This window comes from Gallus gallus, chromosome 5, assembly GCF_016699485.2.
Source record: "Gallus gallus isolate bGalGal1 chromosome 5, bGalGal1.mat.broiler.GRCg7b, whole genome shotgun sequence".
In the NCBI taxonomy this organism is placed as follows: domain Eukaryota; kingdom Metazoa; phylum Chordata; class Aves; order Galliformes; family Phasianidae; genus Gallus; species Gallus gallus.
The window spans coordinates 54,278,822-54,294,189 of NC_052536.1; the positions used below are offsets into that span (position 1 = coordinate 54,278,822).

At 43.6% G+C, this 15,368-nt stretch overlaps 2 protein-coding genes across 7 annotated transcripts in view; both read left to right on the forward strand.

Moving 5' to 3' along the window:
* Nucleotides 1-2,134, forward strand: part of RTN1 (reticulon 1) — a 116,885-nt gene extending 114,751 nt beyond the window's left edge. For all 4 annotated transcript variants that reach the window (XM_046941360.1, NM_001001466.3, XM_040700549.2 and 1 more), the window contains 3 exons: nucleotides 351-397; nucleotides 481-539; nucleotides 1,323-2,134. In XM_046941360.1, the coding sequence (XP_046797316.1) occupies nucleotides 351-397; nucleotides 481-539; nucleotides 1,323-1,365 (149 nt within the window). In that variant the 3' untranslated portion in view covers nucleotides 1,366-2,134. The remainder of the gene's footprint in view (nucleotides 1-350; nucleotides 398-480; nucleotides 540-1,322) is intronic.
* A 2,050-nt stretch (nucleotides 2,135-4,184) lies between these two features.
* Nucleotides 4,185-15,368, forward strand: part of CCDC175 (coiled-coil domain containing 175) — a 28,797-nt gene continuing 17,613 nt past the window's right edge. For 2 of the 3 annotated variants that reach the window (XM_040701636.2, XM_040701637.2), the window contains exons 1-3: nucleotides 9,552-9,639; nucleotides 12,730-12,815; nucleotides 14,643-14,754. In XM_040701636.2, the coding sequence (XP_040557570.1) occupies nucleotides 9,558-9,639; nucleotides 12,730-12,815; nucleotides 14,643-14,754 (280 nt within the window). In that variant the 5' untranslated portion in view covers nucleotides 9,552-9,557. Of the gene's footprint in view, nucleotides 4,250-9,551; nucleotides 9,640-12,729; nucleotides 12,816-14,642; nucleotides 14,755-15,368 lie in introns of those variants that run through there. The other variant, XM_025151156.3, reaches the window with a different exon arrangement.

Here is a 15,368-nt window from a genome sequence, read left to right on the forward strand (position 1 = left end):
TTTTAATGTCAATTCCCTGCTGATTTCTACTTAGGCAAAATAGTCTCTTCTCATTGTGCCTTCTCCATAGTCAAACCACCAATTTTTATTTTCCTTTGCTCATTATTCCTATTCCATTGTCCACACTGCTAGAATCAATGTGTGTTTTACAGTTTTGCACCTGCTAGGCCCAGAGCACTGGGAAAACCCATATTTGGGAGATTTGAGCAAAGTTCATTTTTAAGACGAAGATCCCTGGTGGATCAGCTGACCGAGTGGCACGATACACGTTTGTCACTGTTTGAAGTAGGTCTCTTCTCTGGAGGAATCTGATCAGCAGGAATTTAACACTGTGCTCTTTTTCTCCTCAGCTGTGGTGTCTATGTTTACTCTCCCCGTTGTATATGACAAGTATCAGGTACGTCTGTGCAGCTCTGCCATGTCTGTCTGGTTCTGCCTTCTTGATGGCCCACTGACTTTGTCTCCCCTTGATCTTTGCAGGCACAGATTGATCAATACTTGGGACTTGTGCGGACCCACATAAACACTGTTGTGGCAAAGTGAGTTCAGCAGCACACTTTAACCTTGCTGTGAGGCTGTGTTATTCTGGGGTGGCTGAGAGCTGGGTGTTCTTTGGGACAACGTGCCCCATCAGTGATGCCCTACCCAGATGTTAGCATGCAGGAGCCTGCAGTGCTTCCCAGATGAGCGTAGGCTGAGGCAGAGCTGTGATCCTGCATCCTCCTCTCCTTGTTGTGGGGAGCAGCACCACAAATCTCCCTTAAGACGTTGATGCTGGATATTGGGAAAAATTTTTCTCTAGGAGAATAGTACAGCACTGGAGCAGGCTGCCCAGGGAGGTACCAGCACCTCCTGCCTTGGAGGCTTCCAAGGTGCAGCAGGACAGACCCAAGGCCAGCCTGACCTGGCATTGGCAATAGTCCTGCTGCAGGTAGGAGGAGGCTGACTGACATGCTTCCAGGAGACATTTCCAGCCAGTAGTTCTGTGATTCTGAAAACACATCACCTTGGGCAGCACTAGAAGTCTGTACTTAATTTCTTTTGTTTAAGCTTCATTCCGGACTTCCAGTACACAGTAGCCCACGGTAGGATAACAAAGGGCAGGAGAATATCACTGAGCATGTCCCATGGTTACATAACCATTGACAACCAGGACATTTACAACATGGGGCCCGTAGGGGTGCATGGGCAGGAATCACCTCTATTTCTTGTTAGACTGTAGTCCACCCGTCACCACAATTACCCCTTGCTAAGACACCAGCTGAGGATCTGCTGGAATGGAGTTACTGCCTGAACGTGTAATTCTTTTTCTTTGTTTCTAGGATTCAGGCTAAAATCCCAGGTGCTAAGAGAAAGGCAGAGTAAAGCAGACATCAAGAATCCATCGACTACAGTAATGAATAACGGGGGAATCTGGGGTGAAACAGCTCCATTCTTACACTTTACTGCAAATTTATCGTTCTTTTTTTTCTCAACACCATGATATTAGAAACATGAAACTCGGAAGCAGTGCTTTTCCCCTGCTGCTTCTGCACTTAGAATACTTGCAATCACTTGTGTCAAGCACTAAAGTATAGCAAAGAGAAAAGTGTACTAGATGTGGTTTTTTGTGTTGCTTATAAAGTGCATGATGGTGAGCGCCTAAATAATATTGACCTTTTTTATTTTATTTTTTTAGTGTTTTTCCTTCTTCTATTGGCATTGCTTCTATAACTTTCAATGTTACATGTGGCTAGGGGCTTTCCTGCTTAGTGCACTGATGCAATAGTTAAAATTGCTTCTACGTCACTGGGTTGCTGGTTGGATTCATCTTTATTAACTATATAGAATTGTAGACTGATGTTTTAGTGTTTTCCAGCACAGATAAAATAAACAGTAATCGGTACTTATGGTAATCAGTTTTGTATAACTCCAAAAAAAAAAAAAAGGAAAACAAAACCCAGTACTTTTGTCATAAGGGATTGACAGGCTGATTTACATGTATGGCAACTGGAAAGTTCCAGCTTGTTCAATTTATTACAATTTGTATTACATTCTCTGTAGTTCCTAATGGACTTAATTATGGACTCTGAATATTTGCACTTATGTACTTGATACCGAATGCAGAAATAAATGTTACTAAATGTAAAAAGTCCTCCCTCTCGTTGACATTGGAATTCCTGTGACATCTGCAGACTCGACAGACACATCCCCTTCCCTCGCGATCCCCTCCTGCTTCACATCACGACATGATGCGGTCCCACACAACCACCAGCAGTTTCTGTAGGTCCTTAAACACTTGCCTGAACTTCTTGAGTTGAAATCTCTCTTTTGATGTGTTCACTTTGTTCATCTTCATCTCTTACACGTGGACACAGGGGCATTTGTCCTAGAGGCCACAGAGGTGGCTGGCTGTGTACAAATGTATAACACAGACGTATGGGAGGAGATGGCAGAAAACTGGGCCAGTTATTTCTTGCGATGGGTCTCAGCTACCATTATTTTCATTGAAAGTTTGTATTTAAATATTCTACTTTGCTCTCATTTAGAAATACCGGAGCATCCTTAATTATCACCTGCATAGAGGCACGAATATCTTTTCTCAATGACAAAACCGAACACCTCAGTGTGACACGTGTTGCTTTTGATCAGATGGAATATGTTTATTTCAGCTTTGCAGCCAGGTGTTAACATTCAGCACCTGTCCCCAGCTTTAGCTGCCTCTTAGGCTTTCCTACAAGTGCATTCAAATGGCCAGTGCATGTCCTGTGTTTCTCAGGAGAGTACTATTGACAATGACCACATTTACTGTCCCATCCCACTGGTCCAATAACCATGTTCTCTCCAAGCACCAACATAGTTATACTCAAGGCTAACTTCTTGTAGTACTGAGCTCTAAGGCTACATCTTCTCTAAGTTTGGAAATAAGATAAAAAGAAAACCTTATAGCAGAGACCAAATATTCTTAAGAGCCTAAACCAAGAAAGCCCAATACCTCCATTTTTGTCCCATCCAGCATCACCCTCTCTCCAGGCCCTATCACCCCAACTGTACCCCTGCAAGCCACCTCTCCCACCCATGCTTCTTTACTTCTCTCTCATCTCACACTGGGCCTGTCCAAGTCAGCACCACGCTTCCTTCAGTATACGTGACAGTATCAGTCTGCATGTGGGCAAGATAGGATGGGTTCGAGTTGTGGGTAGAAACAATTAAGAGGACACTGGATTTCATGTGTTCCATGCTGGAGCTGCCCACGGCCACTCTCACCTTGCTGGGATCACAGCAGGACTTCCCACCATGCCCTTGAAGATGTAAGTATGCAGAAAGCCAACGTGCCTGAAGCTTCTATAATCCTTGCTAGCAAACCCCTGCTGCAAGGTCCTGCTGCACAGCTTGCAGCAACAGAGGCCCTATGCACGTTCAGAGTGAAGGCTTTCACCTGGATCTTCCAGCAACTTTTTCTCCTAAGTTACTGCCTATGAAGGAGGTGTTTAATAGCTATAGAAGTGCTCTGTTGGTGCTTTACGTCACCCCAATACCTGTCTCTGTACCTTGGAATGATTACTCCATTGGTGGTTTCACTTGGAATGCTCTTGCCTTTGGAATCACGGAGTCGCAGAGTATCCCAAGTTGGAAGGGGACCATAGGGATGATCAAGTCCAACTCCTGGCTCCACGCAGCACCACCCTGCTTCTCAGTGCTTCAGCAGTATTTTGCTCTTCCTCTAGCTTACGTATTTACCTCTGAGCTGCTGCGGATCTCTTTTATCCTTCCTCTGCTCTCTAATATTAATCTAGTTGGAGTAAGGTCCTAGACACATTAGTGTCAGGAAAGCCCTGTAATTTGGAGGGGAGAAGAAAGACAGAATATTCTGTGAGCAGCTAATCCAGGTAAAGAGAGTCTGTCTTCTTCCCCACAGCTTTTGCCACCTCCCTGCACACGTTCAGATGGCGGCTGGCTCCCATCCCCATCCTGGTGGGTTGCAAGCAGGTCGGCTCTACGCCTGTGAGCTTTTCCTTCTCCATATGGGCACAGGGAAACGCGTGGCAAGCTCCTGTGTTTACCCAGTACAACTTTGCAAACAGCAAGTGCTCTGTGTCTCGTCCCAGATCTTCTTAATATTGTCTTTTGTCAGGCAGAGAATTAAAAGCTGCTTCATCAGTAATTGTGCATATGAGCTTCCTGGGAAGGAGGGAATGAGTGGAGCGAGGCTGTTGGCATGGAGGAAGCTGGTGAGACCGGCTGCTACTGTGGGACATATGGCATTCGGGTAAGGGAGAGATGCTCACTGGTAAGAGTCGATAGCTGCAATGCCTCACGAAATAGGGGAGCAGCCTCCTGCTGCTGGGCTTTCTTGCTGCTCAGCACCTTTACAGGAGAGAGGGGCAAAACCCTGCCCTGCAGCAGGACGGGGGAAAGACATCGAGGCTTTGTGGACAGGCAGACATAATAACGCTGGGGCAAGCCCATACTGCTTGAGATCTGCTCATTTCTGCAGTGCCCATCACCTCACTGTCCCTTTCATTCCTGCTCTGCCTCAGCCCAAATGCATGGGGATGCAGAAGAGACCCTGAAAATTAGAGGACAGGAGAGAACTGCAGAAGGAGTCTGTCCACAGAAGCCAAAAGATGAAGTGTGCCTAACATACTTCTATTGCTTTACCCTCCTGTCTGCAGCTGAACCAGCAGCTCAGACTCATTTCTTGTGCTCACTGAATATCAAAGTGATTCACCCTCAAGGCTGCAATTTATGCAGCCTCGTGGCTCTCTTTGTTTAAGCTGCGAAATAATTCAGACCAGTGAAGCTAATCGTTGTTTGCTGTAAGGCCATTTTGCACATATTTTCCTTTGTGAGGGAGATGTAAAGTGGAGATTAGTTATGTTTTTATTCTTCTTACAGCCCTGTAATTCAGCCAAAGTGATGTAAAGTACCCCATAACAGTCCGAAAATGTTTATGTTTTATAGATGTGATTTTTACTGATAAAGGGGAAGGGAGGGGGAAGGAGAGGAGGAAGAGGAAGGGAAAGAGGAAAGGGAAGAAATAGGAAGAGGAAAAGGAAAATGAAGAGGAACATCCAGGCAGTGGAGTGACACGAACAGCAGATGTCTTCATACAAAATATTCTTTGCTTGCCAAGTTAGACATGAGGCTCAGTTTCATTCCTCCTAATTCCACTGATGCTTGTTGGGGAAGGCACATGCACAGCTTTATTAGCTTTTTCAGCTGAAATACAGATCCGTGCTGAACTGAGGAAATCAAAACTACCAAAAAGTGCACTTCAGGTTTGCACTCCAGCTTAAAAAACGTCAGGGGTACAAAATCCTGATGGTTGTAGGGTCACTTCTGAACACTTCCAGAAATAGGTTCAGATTTAATTCTGACGAAGGGATACAACCGAGATTCTCCCATAGTCTCAAGTGTTTTACCTCGCCCACTCTGGCAACAGCAATCACAAGTCTATGACTCACATGCTGTATCAATAGTGCAAATTAAAATGTTGTTTCTACTGCCATTTAGCCAGAGGTGCTCCCACAGCTCTCCAGTCACAGGAGACTTGAGTAAATCTTCCTTCCCCTACAGTGAAATGCTGTGGACTCTGTCGTGCAGGTTGAGCTGAGCTATTGTAACCCACGTCTTGTGAAAGAAAGAAACAGGGAAGGTACCATAGCAGTGTACCAGGAGTCTCTGATACGGTGCCATGCAAGAAATTACAAGCAAACCAGATTAAATGATGATGAATAGAAGATTTTAAGGAGACTTTCTGGAGCTGATGGCAGTTCATACTGTTAGAGATCAGCAGTGAAGTTTTCCCAAATGTGAGTCATATTTCAGCTGAAATGACCAAAAAATACATAAAATTAGCAGGGGATGCTAATGAGCATTGGTAATGATTACAAGTAGCGAGGATCAGAGGGGACAAATGGGATTCCATGTGGAAGGAACTCAGAAGCCTTGAAGCCCAATAAAAATAGGATGATATTTTGCATCACAAGTGCAAGAACATGCCCTTGGTTGATGTATGGAACTGTTGAGTCACAGCCTGAACCACTGATGGAGCACCTGAGGCAAGGACTGGGTCAGCTGTGGGAGCACAGGTGAGGGCAATTCAGCTGTGTGATCAGGAGTGGAGCCTGGCTGCACCTCTCCTAGACCTCATTTAAGGGCTGACTGCCCCCAGAGAAGGTTCTGTTTCTGGAGATTCCTCCTTTGTGGAGCTTTTCAATACAAGCTTAAGTCTTTGGATATGGGTGAGTGTTCCTTCTCTGTTTGTCTCTTTGCTATCTCACTGTGATGCTCTTTCCAGCTGTACTTTGTTGACTGTGCAGTTGAGAATAGATGATTGCCTTGTCGGCTAGAAGGTCACTGGTTAGAAACTGGTGAGGAAACCCTAAGTGTCCTAACAGAGGGCTGCAGTGGGGCAGAGAAGTGTTACTGGGTATCCAAGGGAACGTAGGGCTCATTGCAGGAAGGGAGGCTGGAAGAATTTGTTTTTGTTAAGTAAAGTGAAGACTGGGAAGTGGGACATATATATCCACTCTTTGCATGGTCACTGGAGCTGAACACTGGGAAGGCTGAAACGTGTTTAAGCTAGTGTTTAATTAAAATGCTTGATGCTGATATAGGAAATTAATTCTGTTCCATGGTTTTGGCTTGGAACTTAAATTTTATTATTGAAAATTTAACAAAAAGATATAATTGGAAAGTTGGCTTTCAAAGAGGAGCTAAAAACAAGCACTGTGAATCTAAGAGTCATGCAAGGTACACAATATAGTTTATACCAAATACCAATTGCCCAATTGATTAAATCAGCAGTTTGATGTCCCCCATGTGGCTTTTTTTATGCTGAAAATGAGTTTACAAGAGAGAGTTGCAGGGAATCACACACATTTTTAGTCCCAGCAACTACTACTACAGTGTGGTATTAACCACTGTGAAGTCTCTCTGTTTATTTAGCAGGAACAGAATATAACAACTGCCCATCTGATGTAGATGAGCAGATAGAGACTGCTCTGACTTTAGTCCAAATTTTGTCCATTCTCATTGGGGTAAAAAAGGATTGTCCTTGTCATCCAATATTAATTACTAATCTCTGTGATCCCATGAAAAGTATTCCGAGCTCAGCAGAGACATCCACAGCCGTGAAGTAATCATTAGGTTTGTGACAAAAATGTCAGAGGCCCATCAACTCTTGTAAAGGCAGGTGGGGCTTCGTGTCTCTTGTTTCCTGGGAGTCAGGATGCTTCATGCTTCCCTGTATGAATCCTATTTGCTGTGCTACTTCAGTGTTCAGGGAAAAGGGTACTCAGATTAGGGTATGTTCAGTTTGTGATGGGTAGGTTAACAGGAATGAACTTTTAAGACATTTCTGAGCTATGTGAAATTTCATCTATGTTTAGCATGACTGTGACTTGTAGTAAAATGAAGAAGGGAACAGATTCTCCAACACTACCCTTATTCTGCTTATTCAGGCCTGGTAGCTTTTGCAAGTTGGTGCTGCATTGTCTGGCTCCCTTTACCAAAGGGCTGGTCAGGGATTTGACTGTCCCTATTTGGTGATCAACACAAGATCTAAATTTATTTCCAACACAAGGCAGCAATAAGTTCCTAGAAGTCTAGGGCTAGAAATCAAAGTATCGCACAGTTTAAATGCCCTGCTGCAGTTGTAAAACTACCCTAGTTTATGGCCTATCCTTTGCTTGTGCTTTTTATGTCCACATTTAGCCCCCCAGTCTTTATCTGCAGATGTTGCTTTCAAACTCCTAATAAAGTTTTACTGAACTAACACCAAACAAACAGGAATAATGGCTAAAATAATATCTAGAAGTGCACAAGTGCTTGAAAATGAATTAATTTCTAGCTTTTCCTCAAGTATAATTTCCAGTTCATGGGCTAAATTCACTGAGAAGATTGAAAACTTGCCCCCAGGACTTTGGCATTAAAGTAATCAATTTGTTTACTTGGCCCAGAGGTGCCAGAATTTCAACTGCTGGCCAAGTACCAAACTGCCTACTCTCTGGAACCAGTAGGTTCATTGAAGCCTGATTCCTGCCCTAAAACTACAAAGGATTTCCAGAAAAAGAAGGCCTTTCCCTTCTTTCTAATGAGGCCTTATCTTGTGGTTAACAAATTAGCAATCACAGAACACAGATGGCTTTTTATTAAGCCGGACAGCATAGGTCTTCTAGAAGCCCAAGTCTATAGATAGGAGTTCTACTAGTCCAGGGACCACTAAGCTCACCCAGACACTGTTATTCTGCCCGCAGTGGAATAAAGACATGGATCCACTGATTCTAGGAGGTAAATGAGGTACTTGGGAAAGAATTTCTTCTTTGAAAGGTGAAGTATGGCACAGGCTGTCCAGGCAGGTGGTGAAGTCACTGTCCCTGGAGGTGTTCAAGAAGAAGGTAGATGTGGTACTGAGGGATGTGGTCAGTGGGCACAGTGGGGATGTGTTGATGGTTGGACTGGATGATCTTAATGGTCTTTTCCAACCTCAGTGATTCTATGATTCTACTCAGCGTATTCAACCTGCAGAGGAACATTACCAGAAGTTTGCTACAGCCTACAAGGCAGCAGACACTGACATATAGAGTTAATAGCAAGTCATTTAGTACAGGGCAGTTCCTGGCAATTTCCAGAGCAGTTTCATAGCGACCCAGAGGTGAAGGATGCCACTGCCTTTGCTGATTGTCTCTTGCTGAGCCATAAATCAATACTGACCATGAATGAAGAAGGTCTCCAGTAATAGCCTGGCAAGGTGACAGCAGCCATAAATATGCAGGGAAGAAGGGGCTATCTCTTAACAAGCTGGTTATCTCCAGAGCAAAACTGTAGCACTTTGCATTTGGATTTTGTAGGTAATTAAGGAGTGATGTTGTCCTGCTGATTATTTATATCTTTGAGCTCAGTTTGTGTGGAAATAATCAAAGAATCATAGAATAGAATCACTAATGTTGTAAAATATCTCTAACATCACCTTGTCCAACTGTCCATGTACCCCCAGATTTGCCCACTGAGCCATGTCCCTCAGTGCCACATCTGCACAGTTATGGAGCACCTCCAGGGACAAATCAGTAGTTTTACCTGATATTCCCACATTCAATCATAACTTTATCTTAAATTTTGAATAGAAGATATTTGTTCTTAGAGCCCCCATTTTTATGGTGATAAGGCCAACACAAGTGATTGCATTTAAAAGGTAGATGTTAGCTGCCACAGCTGCAAGGGAAAGCTTCAAAATGTAACTCAGCTGTAACCTGCAGGCTCAGAACAGCAAATAAAGGACCTACACTTTATTACTATTACTTCTAAACCTTGCAGGTTTTGAAAGGTTGGGGTACCAGCATAGCCTCCAAGGCTGGAAATTATCATGTTTATCTGCTAGTGTCTAGGAGTACTTTATGCACTGTGCAAGAATGCCGTTTAATATGTGATCCTAGACACTTGTAGGTTTACAGTAATATTTTGGCCTATCTGGAGGCAGACACAGTGTGATCTCCTTGGAGCTGAGCTGACAGAGTGGCTGTTGGTCTGCAGTGCCCAGTGTCCTAGCAACAGCACGGCCTGGCCCAGCCGCCATGTTGAGGCCCGAGCCAGGCACTGTGGCATTGCCACCCTCTGCGGTAGCCCTGGCTGCCATCCATCGCCTGCAGAGCCTGGGTGAGCATGCATGGGGCCTGGGGGGCTGCTGAGGCACCTCCAGTTCCCTATGCCAGGATGAGGCTGTGCCATATGCAGGAGGGAGGGCTGCTGTCCCTAGGATGTGGCCCCACAGCCTGGCCTGAACTGGAGCAGGGAGAGCCCGAAACCTGGAGCTGTGCTACATTTTCCTACTGTAAGAATAGGGAGGTCACAGCTTAACAGGGAAAATAAGTATTTTTTTTAGCTTCAGCATTGTTTGTCATAAATATAACATCAGCAATATTTTCTGAGGATTCCTGTGGCTGCTCTGGCCATTGGCTGTTCCTTCCTGCAGCCCAGTTTTTTTGTGTTAACGTGGGAGACATAAAATGTGAAGGAAAGAGTCACTGCAAGTGCTCGGTGGAGACGAGCTGTGTGTAGGCCGTGTGTTTCTAAATGAGATGGCTGCTGTGGTTATTAATGCATTTCCTCCTTGTCTTTTTGGTTTTGTTATCACATATGTGGCCATCTGGTTCCTCTGTGGGACTCTCAAGACTTCTTGGCAAGCACGTATGTGAAGATGTCAAGGGCTTTTCTTCAAGGCTTTCCACTGCATCTTATTTCTAGAAACGTGGCTTCAAACAGTTTTCACTGATGGCTGCAGTCCATGCCTGTGTCACAAACCTCCTTGCGTTGGTGACACTGTGGGGCACTGCTTCAATCAGAAATCTGGTGGTACGTTAAGAAAGCAAATGTGCCTTGCTCTGTGGTCAGGGCAGGTGGTGTGAGGCCGGTGCTTGTGGTCCCCACAGCCTCTGAAGTGAGCACATGGCACGGTATGTGAAGGAAGGACATCTTACCTAGGCTGAAAGCACAGATTCAATCCTTTTAGGCATTGAGAAGTTACAAGCTCTTGAATTGTCTTTAATGCTATTTTTTTTTTTCCTGTGCTGTATCAAACAAAAATCTGCTTGTGGAGCTTTTGGGCCTTCTTGGAAGATAAATGTGACCAATAGAATCACATTTATCACTCTGCCTCCTGTGAAAAATGCAGTCTGCTTTTAGGGTAGCTGAGTGGATTACAGAGATGCAGAACTGGAGCAATTCAGCAATCAGCAATTTGGTGCGAAGGCCTTTATGAAGGAGACGGAGCAATGACTAAAAGCAGAATAAATTTGCTTTAAAAGGAAAGATTAATCATCTTGCAAAAGAAGGATTGCTCCAAGTGTAAGCAAGGAAATTGAGCTAAGAGTAATAAAGCTTTCTAGAGAAAAAAACACCAAATAATCTAAATAGCAAGAGATAGATTTCAAACAAGCTTTATGTAGCTCTGGAGTATTCCTTTGAGAAGGAGGGGCAGACAAGTATTAAGGCTGAGCAGTCCCAGAGGATGGATTCCACGCAGAGGGACGTTGCCTCTGGTAATCATTTCAAATCTTCCAATTTCAGAACATTCAAAACTTTCCATTGCTGTCAAATCTGTTTAACTGTGATGGGGAGTTATTCTTGTCTAACAAAACTGGTTTCTTGTACATGACCAGGATTGGGCACAGCCTGTGGTTAGAGATGTGTCGCAAAATATTCACTTCTGAAGGCCTCAGCTGTCAAATGAAGGACTGTGTGAATCAAGGATGTGAGCTTCCCCATTCCTTGTGAGATTTGTTGCAGGGCATCATCTCGACAGCTTAGTTTCAAAGACTGTACAAATATAAAGTCCCTAAGAGAGCTTGAAGCTCAGAAGTCAGGAAAAAGCATGCACAGATGAGATGAATGTCTTGGGGGTGACATAAACTGTAGTATGAGATCCAATTTGATGTAGAAATACCCCACCAGTTAATGTCTGTGGTCACAGAGCTCTGCCCTGTTGGCCACTGCCAGGTGCAGTGCATCATGTGCCATAAGGACCAAGTGGTTTGGAGGAAGGATGGCAGGTGTGAGAAAGCACTCGTTTGGTAGACTTCAAGAGTGTGGTATGCAAGTGATGTTCTGCTGTGTGGAGGGGATAAACTGTATCTGGTGCTGTTTTGGAGCAGGAAGTTTGTGCTTGTTTCTCTGAAAGGGAGAGGCCAGAAAGTGGTTAGCTGATGTGTTCTGCATGTGGCTTTGATTTCTGTGCTACTTTTAAAAAGCTTAAGGGTTTGATTATAGAGGGGAGTTTTGACAGTGATGGAGGTGGCATCAAACAATGAATCTTGGAGCATAAGAGTAAGGGAAAAACAGAAAGGTTTTAAAAGGATTAAACATACAAAGGAATCAAGAGGTGCTCTGACAGGGAGATGACTTAAGACTGGAAAAGTAAGGCTTCACAAGCAGAACTTAGAGTTTAACATGGATTTTTATGTATGTGCAATGCACCCTCCATTTTGTTTCTTTAGGAAACAGCACATTGCTGTGTTGAATTTAAGGCTGGCAGGTGGGTGCTGCTCAGCAGGCCTGAAGCTGGGCAGGCAGAGCAGTGTGCCACTGCTTCAGGGTAAGGAGAAATCCACTTCTTAGATTAAGAATTTCCTCTTTTTCTCCTGTGACTGTTTCAGTCTGTTACAAAATCAGGGTATCAGAAAACGTCATGCCTCTGTAACAGGTACAGCAGTCTTTTGGATGAATTCAAGTCCTAGCAATTCTTATTCTAGCTCAGGCTAAACTAAATTTAACAATACAAAGAGCAACTTCTGCACTAACATAGATCTCACTTTGGGCTTTGATGAATCCAGATTAGTATTTATGTTGGAAAGAGACATAATGAAGCCATTACTACTTGGAAAGATTAGCTGCACCCTCCTGAAGGGGAAATCATTTTGATCCAGAGCTTTTACTTCAGCTAATAACCTCTGCTAACTTCTCTCAATGACTGTTTCAAAAGATGGTTTCCACAGAATTAAACTTGGAGCCATTTTAGGACTGAGAACTTTATCAGGTCCCATGGACCTCATATGCCCCACACATCTGCCTTTTCCATGCACCAGGAGGAGCGTGAAAGATGCTGACCTACTTTAGAACACAACAAAAGAGATTTGGCAAAAAACTTTTAAGCAAGTCTTTCTCTTTTGGAACTATCTTAGTGGAGCAATAAAGCAGTATTTGAAGCTTAAAAAATGATCCACTCTTATTATACTGTCTTTTTTATTTTAGAAAAACATGTGAAAAATGAAGACTGTGCGTTCAGCGAGGAAATTGTGCAGCATCTTGAAGACACTATTGCTGCTATTGAGAAATTGGTAAGAAAAGTTAATACTTAGTTTGAGATATACAGTGGAAAATTAGCTGGTAACCACAAAATCAGTCTCCACCAGTTGTAATTTTACACGTGTTCTCTTGTGTATGTTATATTCTACCCAAGAGAGAGGCAGGTTGGGTGAAGTTGGAGGATTGGCTGTGATGGCACAAACCAACCTGAGTAGAGTAGACCACACAGCTGATCCAAGCCTCAGCTCATCTGCTGGTGTTCTGATGTGAAAACAGTGGATGCCTATTTTCAATTGCAGGTTAGTGGAGCTTGGGGAGTGCTCACACTTCTGTTGAGTCAAGAAAGGAAGAGCCTTTATGTTAGCAAATTGGAAGTGAGGGTGTAAGCTCTGTTCCCAACTCTGTCTTATCTTTATAGTTTGCTTATTCTCAAGAGATGTAAGCTCCAGAACTATAGTGAATTAGTCGTAGCGTCACAGAAACCACCAGGAGGCAACAGCCTATACTTGCCTGGAGCTTTTTTCATCAGAAGGGCTTTAACACCCTTTATGCGATGGAGAAACCAAGTCATAGAATGGCTTAGGTTGGAGGGGACCTTAAAGATCATCCAGTTCAAGCTCCTGCTGTGGGCTGACTACCTCCACCAGCTGAGGCTGCCGGGGGCCCCATCCTGCCTGGCCTTGGGCACCACCAGGGATGGGACAGTGTGGATGCAGAAAATGCCTTCTTCTCTGTTGGAGTTTACAGGGAGGATGCCCCAGTAATGTCAGTGAATACAACAGGTGATACAGAGTTCAGCAAGGAGGTGCTTTGCCCTTCAGCTCAGTGCAAAGGGGTTGGTTTGGAATAATTTGTCTTTATGTGAAACAACTACATTGCATGTGGTGATGGAAGATAATACCTCAACTGCTGGCTGAGAAGGGCTGTTCATAGGTAACTGACTCTTGTTGTAAGACCTCGGAGGTCACTGAAGTCAGAATGGCTTCAAGCAGGAGGCACTTTAACAGGAATCTCCATTGGGTATTTAAGTAGATGTAAATCTTGTAAAAACTGTCTCCATCAGTAGGCTTCTAAATCAACTATTCAGACCAGCTCTGCATTAGCCTTATGAGATGAGTGTTTTATATAACGTGCTGAACTCATAAAGCTGTTTTCTTTTTCAGTGCTTCAGTTAATTGAGGATGTAATTCATATGAAATTAAGGACCTCTTACACACTTATTTTACATATCTAAATATTTCATCTTCTGAAGGAAAGGCAAATAATTTATGTTCATGCATATAGAATTTGCTCTGTAGACAGACAGATTTAATGGTGTCTTTTCTTCCCGCATTGTCTTTGCTGGTTGTAACAGCTAGCAAAAATGAATGAGGAAAATAGGTTTGGTTTTATCCATATGTTATGATATCAGCATCCATTTAAGAATTGATTTCTTTCCCACCCTCACCCCCCAGTCTATGGGGGGCTTTGTCAATCCACCTGAAATTCTCAGCCACACAAATTTTGGGATTCAGTTGCTTGAGGGCTCCTCCACCACTGGTTACCTCAATTTTCTCTTGCCTCTACCATCACCCTAAAGGTGACCCTTTTCATACCACCGGCTGTGAACAAGATGATGACCTTCTGGTCTATCTGAGGGCCAGCTACAGGCTCTATTCTTCAGTACAGCTTTGGGCCATGAGGAAATGAGGCTTTTCTGTTGCTCAGGTGACACTCTGTAAAACAAGTAGTTGTTATTTTGAAGACTGAAAGAAAAATAACGAGTATGAGTAAGGAGGATAAAAAAAAAAGGCTTGTAAGGAAGAAGTGCTTTTTCACCTGTTGTATTTGTTCTCACTTGTGGGTTTGTTAATTGACAGGAAGAAATGCGAAGGAATACCATTGAGTGCCTTGAAGAAGAGACTATAAAAAACAGCAAGCTTCGCTTCAGAATGCGCAATCTTCCAGGAGAGATTGCTGCAGAGATGACAGGTAGCACCAGCCTAACTAGTTCTGTAAAGGGAAGAAAACTGAGTTTTCTATGCATGTAAATGATTTGAAGAATTCTGTGAAATAGAAAATAGAAATGGTAAATGGCTGTCAGTAACTCATTAATGAGTGAAGATGGGTGTTTGCTGATGTGTGACTCTGTAAGGGATTATTCTCTTGTGTAACAGTGAGACATCTTCACTGAAGGCCATGCACAAGCACTGGAAGAACAATGGGAGAACTGCAGCATTAGCTCTGACTGCAGCAGTGCCACAGCTGTTCTCTGATGCTTGTGATGGGGCACTTGAGTGCTCTGTGCTGCAAGTTCCTTTCTTGTGAAGTAGGATTAATAATGATGTAATAAACATTATTTTGGGTGGGGTTCATCTGACCACATGCCAATCAAGTGCCTCTACAGCTGATGAAGAGAAAGAAGCATCTCATGTGGAATAGATGTTTAAAGCCAGCCAGAAGAATCACAGACTTCCTTGATCTTTGGCTCTGAAGGGATGAAAATAGATGGAAAATAAAGATTGAGATTTTTTTTTTCTGTTTTCACTTTTAAGATGCCCAAGGCATACTTTGCTACCTCTCATCTCCCTTGATTCAGTGGGTGT